We start from the raw sequence: 6618 nt of genomic DNA, 5'->3' as shown, positions 1-6618 counted from the left end.
GGCGGCGGGGGCCCGGGAAGAGCGCGCAGCGAGTCGGGGATGAGGCTCTCCAGGCTTTCGTTGGCCTGCTGTCGGCGCAGCGCCACCTGCGCCGCCATGACCCGCTGCCGCTCTATGATGAGGATGCACTTCTCGCAGGTGCAGTCCTTGAAGCGGCAGTAGCGCTTGTGGCCCTTGAGCCAGGACAGCACTCCGTGGTTGCGGCAGCGCGCGCACTTAGGCGTGCGCTGCAGGGGCGCCCGCGGCGGCTGCGCCACCGGGCCGCCCATGTACAGGTAGGGGGAGCCGTAGCCGTTCATGCCCCGGGCTCCCGGACCTGCTGGCGGCGGGCGCGGGCCCGGGGGCGTGGGGCTGCGCGGCGGGAGACCGGCTCAGGGGTGACGGCGGCGTGGCACAGTTCCTGGCCTCGTAGCCCCCGCGGCCGCGCGCTGCGGGCGGTCCCCGGTGTCCTTGTCGTTTCTCAGGATCCCAGGACGGCCGCGTCCCCACCGACCGTTGCTGGGGTGCGCAGCCCGGCCCGCGCGTCCCTGGCCGAGGCGGCTGCTGGAACCGCTGGAGCGTTGGTGAGTCTGAGCAACCCGGCTGAGCAGCAGACGCTTGCGGGCCGGCGCCTCCTCCGCCGCTTCCTCCACCCAATTCCCTCCCCCACCACCCCACCTCCCCACCTCCGGGGACCAGGACTCCTGACACTCTCCACTCCACGCCTTCCGCCTTCCTTCCTTCCTTCCTTCCCGAGCGCGCTCCTCGGTTCCCTGCACTTCACCTTCCTCGCCACCTGCAGCCAGGCTGCTCTTGCGGGGGCGCTCACGCCCCTGTCCCTAGACCTCTGCTCTGCCAGCGGCGGGAGGGACTGCGGCGCCCCGGGACCGGCAGGGCACGTGGGGCGGGGGCGGGGAGGGCTGGCTTGCCGGCGAGGGTGGGGGTGAGGGTGGGGGCGAGGCGGCAGCTCCCTCCCTCTCTCCAGGCCTGACTCGGCAGCACCGAGCCCGAGGCCGCTGGCATCAAGACACTTGGCCGCAGGAACTCAGCTCAGCGAGGAGGGGAGACGACGCGAGCGCTGCGGACGCCCCGGGAGTCGGCTCCGGGCGAAGGGGCTTTTACTTCAGTCGAGCCAGGCCCCGCGGCCACGGCCACAGGAGGGGTGGAATTGGGGCTACCCATTGCCGCCGACTTGATTCTGCCTCACAGTGACTCTGTAGGACAGAGTAGAAGTGCCCAATGGAGTTACCTAAGCTGTAAATCTTTAGGGAAGCCAACTGCTAAATCTTTTTTCCACAGAGTGGCTGGTGGGTTCGAACAGCAGAACTTTCTGTTAGCAGCCGATCACTTAAGCACTGTACGACCAGAGGTCCTTGGAATTAGTGTTAGAGGGATGGTATTGGGTCGGGATCATTTGGCTCTTTGTTTTCTTTTGCTGCAGTAACAGAAAAAGAATGCTTTTGAAAACCCGCCGGTCCTAGGATGACAAGCTATGTTGTGGACCATTTCAAAAGGAAGAAAAGTGCCCCCTCTCTGGTGTCGATTTTATTTCTTCACGTCCCCTCACTCGCTGTTTTAATAAATAGCAGCTTCTATTCCGAAAGGCCGGGAAGTGCTCGCGTGGAGCGCTTCCTTAAGTGCTGGGTCTAAACTTCTGAGAGAGCACGTTATCCCGGAAAGTTCCAGATACGAGCTTGCTTTCCCCAGCAGCCATTCTCCATCCAGATTCCGTCGGACTCTGGGATTTAGTTGTGGATACGGGGTGGAACCATTTTCCCACTGCCCCTATGGTGGAAGTGGCCCGTGTCCTTTGCACAAAATGATGGCATAAAACTTGGCTTACACTTTATCTGCTCGTTTCTATCTGCGACGAGTATCTGGTTTGTTTTAATGTAGAGTAACCCAACAAACACTCAGGGACGGCTGAAAACACCCATCAAAAACAACCACCACCCAAAACCCAGGTGGTACAGTGAGAGCAGAGCAGCAGAATAGGGCAGAAGGGGCAGAAAGCACAAAGGGAGAAGTGGCAGGAGAGGTGATGGTCTGCACGGTCCCGACAGCGGCCAGGAAAATCATCTGTCCCTTGGAGGGCTGAGCCAGTCGAATGCAGACCAGAGTATAGACGAGTCTGCAGCAATACCCAACCCTTCGGCTGCACAGTTGTCCTCATCCCTGGAGGGGAGACCTGCTTGGCTCTACATGGCCCTGGAGACCAGCAGGTGACTCGAAACTGTCCCTCTAGTCTGCTGGGAATTCAAGCAAGGCACTGCCAAATCTTCCACAAGGAAGGGTGGTTGGGAAGAGGGATTCCAAAGGGAGTCTGGTTATATGCATTTACTTTGATGTCCTTCACCACATCCCCAGATTCCCAGAGTTGGGACTTGCTAGAAGCTGTCTTGGAGGCATAGGCACCAAGCTAACCCTGGGAGACCTCTCCCCAGTGCTGCGCCAGCACGGCCCCTCAACCTCTCCCCTTCTCCCTTATCCCCACCATCTGAAGCCCTCCACTAGGAAAGCAGCTGTAAAACGCAGCAGCTGAAAGGGACTTTAGGAGTTGTGGCACCAAAACAGAGATTACCCATGTCCCGAGGCTGGAAGTAGGTGCCCGCAGCAAGTGGCTTTAAGTGACGAGGGATATAGAAGGCCATGAATGACACCAAATCTGGGAACTTCACACCGAAATCTCCATGGCAAAGCCCAGTTTCTCCCGATTTTCTCAATGGTTAGCGAAAATGGCAAAGTACAAGCAACTTGGGAGTAGAGTTTTATAAAAGGGAAGCAGCTGAGCTTTCTCAGGTTTGGGGGCATTTTCACTACCAAGACGACCCCCTTTTCCTCCCTCAGTCACCTAGCCACCGGATCCCTTTGCCATTCAACAGTCTGGCATTCTTTGGTCCGGGGCCCGTTTCACTCCAGTGCACATTGGGGGCTGAGATCTAAATCCTCATTTGATATAGTGCAGTAATCCTTTTCTCATATTTGATGGGAATGTTTTCCATATCCCAGTATTTGACAACATCTCCCTATAGGGACAGGTTTGTATTTATGTTGGTAAAACGTCCCCTGCCTCAAAGTCTATTGTAACCCAACACCTGACAACCCCGAATCCCATTTCTGTTTGCAGAAAGGGTTTATTCAAGCACATAATGGGATCCCAGCAGAAAGCCTTTCAGAACAAGGAGCTCTGGTAAACTTCACCACATGAACTCCGTTTCCAGGGCTATTAAGCTTTTAATTGGAAAATAGCAGAGGAAATTTCAAGGTGACTATAACGTGTTAGCAGTTAGTATGGAGAAGAAAAGCCGGCGCGGGAATGAATGTGGAAAGCATATGGTCCGAATCACGTTTAGGAGGAGCGGCCTGCTTCTAGCAAGTCCCGGCGGCTTACACACTTATGGGAAAAAGCATCAAAGAAATTGGAAAGGGAGGGATTACAAGTAAACGTGACCTCACTAGACTGGATCCACTGCACTACGTGGTGTGTGTGTTCAAACCCCAGTTAACTGGTATGAATAGCGAAAGGGTAGGAGATAATGTGCAAACGTGGTTCTGTTTCTCCACACACACACAATTGCCTGGTGTGTTTATATCTAAAGGGTTGGAATGCAGGTGCCGTGGCCAGAAAGCGAGGATGTTCTGACTGGCAATCTTGACGTCCTGGTGGCTGTTCCCCATCCGTAGCAACGCAAATCAAAAGGGCAGTTTCATACTGTCTGGATGTATACCACATCATTCCTGAGTTCTGCTTTGCTAGGTTCTTCTGACCACAGAGGTCAGGGTCCTATTTTGTCATTTTCATTGTGACTTTGGTGACACTCTGCTATCCTATCCCTATCGGGAATGTCTTGGCTTTCACCAGTTCCTGCCACTCGGCCTCGGGCCTTGGCCATAATCACATTGAAAGAGAGGGGTATGTTTAGCAAAGAGGCAGGGCTACCAGCAGTCCATTTATTGAGGTGCTACCAATACCCTTGTTCACCCTCGGCTGCTTGGGAAGAGACTTTGCACACCCCAAAGGGGCGTCGGGTGGAGGGCACCAAGCTATGCGAGGCGATGAACCGGCATCTGGTTGCCTGGGTTATGCCACTGAGTAAGAGGAGGGTTCCTGGTGGCCACGGCCCCACACCATTTTGGAAGGGAGACAAGTCAGTGGACGACTTGTTCCATCCCCCAGTGGCCTTTGGAGTAAACCAGGGCATGGCAGAAAGAGCTGTGGCCCAGGGCAGACTGCTCCACTTGGACATTTTGAAACCTTCGAAGCCTGAGGCTGTAGCAGCCTCTGCCCTTGCAGAGTCTGTGTGGAGCAACCTACCTTTTGGGCCTAGGGAGGTGTCCCTCCTGCTTGGTGTTATCTGAGGGCCCCATTAAGCAGGCCTCGATCCCATTTCTTAAGGGGGTGGAAAAGCATACAGGGGCTCCTACTGGACCAGGCTCTGTTCCTCCAGAGGCCAGAGAGCAGCTGCTTCCTCCACGCTCCAGCCTTGGCCCCATTCATCTGGCCCTGTGGGACAACGCACGCTTGTATGAGTGCCATGCAAAGGAGAAAAGAAAAACCATGTTTTTCTCCCAGGTGAAAGAGCCATCTTGCTTTGCTCTGTTGTCCGGTCCATTGGCCACCCCTCCCCCCCACCCCCGTGGCAGAGTAGAACTGCCCCGTAGAATTTCTTAGGCTGTAATCTTTACAGGAGGAGCTCTGGTAGTGTAGTGCCTAAGGCACTTGACTGCTAACCAGAAGGCTGGCGGTTCAAACCCACCAGCCACTCCTCGGAAGGCAGGTTGGGCAATCTACTTCCGTAGTGATACTGCCTCTCAGAAACCCAAGGAGGGGTGGAACATAACAACAACATTTACAGGAAGGAGCCCTGGTGACCCAGTGGTTAAACATTCAGCTGCTAACCTAGAGGTCTCTAGTTCAAATCCACCAATCTCTCCTCAAGAGATGAGATGATAATCTGCTGCTGTGAAAATCACAGCCATAGAAAAGCCTATGGGGCAGGAGCTCTGGTAGCATAGTGGCTAAAGCACTTGACTGCTAACCAGAAGGCTGGCGGTTCAAACCCACCAGCCACTGCTCGGAAGGAAGGTTGGGCAATCCTACTTCCGTAGTGATACTGCCTCGGAAACCCAAGGAGGGGTCGCTATGAGTCGGAGTCGGCCGGACTAGAGGGCACATAACAACAACAACAGGGTCACTATGAGTTGGAATCTACTCGATGGCAACGTGTTTTGTTGTTTTCTTTATGGAACCTTTACAGGCGCAGATCTTTATGCTGCGGAGTGAGACTTTGAAATTAAAAACCAACCAATTAAAAAGCCCAAGCAAATAATTTTTGATAATTTGAACAACAGTCAAGGGATTAGGAATTAAGTGTCTTCTTCAAAGGGTTGTCTCTCTCGGCGTCAGTGAGTTCTTGTCTAGGCCGCGCCACTTTTCCAGAACACTCCCTCGCCTCCCCTTTCTTCCCAGGTCCGCGCCAGGGGTCTGGGAATCAGTCGGGGAGGTGGCGAAGCGCCGGCCTGCTCACGGGATAGCGGGTGCGCACTCAACGAGCCGAGGCCCCGGCGGAGCGCGGGTACAAGGGACTGGGAACCGGGGAGGGTTTTGAAGTGCGTTGCTGACGACCGCCAGGCCAAGACACCGCCAAGAACCAGCTCCAGCTCTAACCTCCGGGCCCTACGACTTCCGGAGCGCCCGAACCCCGCCCCAAACGGCCTGGCCCGCCCCCGAACCCCGCCCCATCCTGCGCCCCGCCCCGGGCTGGGCCCTCACCGCAGCCTCGGCCTAGGCTAGCAACTGCAGCAAAGTTTGCTGAGTGCTGTTTGGGGTGTAGGTCAGGGGAGGGACGTAAAGAACAAGTGACAGAGCAAAGGCCCAGCCGCGTGGCGTGAGGCCCGGGGAAGTCTCTTATAAAGGTGTGGTCCGCGAGTTGTTGCAGGGCCCAGGGCGCGAGGCCCCGCGTTGAGTTTCGCGTTCAAAACCCCCAAAAGGATGCGGCTCGCGGGTGCCTGGAGCATTGGGAAGCACCCTCCCTCGGCAGCTGTCTGTGACTCTCGAGAATGTTCCACAAAAGCTGTCAACACGACTGGGGTGCCACGCGGAGAGATCCCTCCGACGGCTATGCGGAGGAAGCTGTTCCTGCCTGAGTAGCGTAGGAGACCTCGGTTTTTGACAGGGCCCTAAATGCCCTTTCCATTCAGGGTGAGGGACACGTGGGGTCGGACCCGGGAGTCTGGCTCACTCTCTGATCCTGGATTATGTTCCCAAGGGGCGTGTAGGGGAGCTCCCTCTGCGGATGTGACCGCAGTTAGGGCAGCGAGGAGATGTCACTCACGGTGTGCTGCCCCTTCCCTCCAGGCTTTTCCTCTGCTTCCAGATCTTCTATAATGGGGTAGGAGCTATGGGTCTGCCTGCCAAGGGGGTTAGGGGGAGCACAGTGTCGCCTTAGACCTCAAGCAACGCAGGAGGCGGCAGGAAGCTGCTTCCTTTGCCCGAGCCCCGCGTAGCATGGCAGAGCACGGATAGAGGAGCCGTGGAGAGATTGCCGTGGAGAGATTGCCTTAGTTTTCCCGCGCCAGAGCACCGAGGGTGCCTGTCAAGGCACAGAGAGGGCTGTCCCTGCAGCCTGCCCAAGTTTG

The 6618-nt window shown here is 56.3% G+C and overlaps 1 protein-coding gene across 1 annotated transcript in view; it reads right to left on the bottom strand.

Annotated features, from left to right (window-relative positions):
* DMRT3 (doublesex and mab-3 related transcription factor 3) overlaps window positions 1-299 on the bottom strand; it is an 18257-nt gene extending 17958 nt beyond the window's left edge. The window contains exon 1 of the mRNA XM_042782995.1: window positions 1-299. Within this exon, the coding sequence (XP_042638929.1) occupies window positions 1-299 (299 nt within the window).
* Between the last annotated feature and the right edge of the window lie 6319 nt (window positions 300-6618).

Source organism: Orycteropus afer, unplaced genomic scaffold, assembly GCF_000298275.1.
Source record: "Orycteropus afer afer isolate SDZICR_OR568_19922 unplaced genomic scaffold, OryAfe1.0 scaffold00569, whole genome shotgun sequence".
In the NCBI taxonomy this organism is placed as follows: domain Eukaryota; kingdom Metazoa; phylum Chordata; class Mammalia; order Tubulidentata; family Orycteropodidae; genus Orycteropus; species Orycteropus afer.
This window is presented reverse-complemented; position numbering and strand designations above follow the sequence as displayed.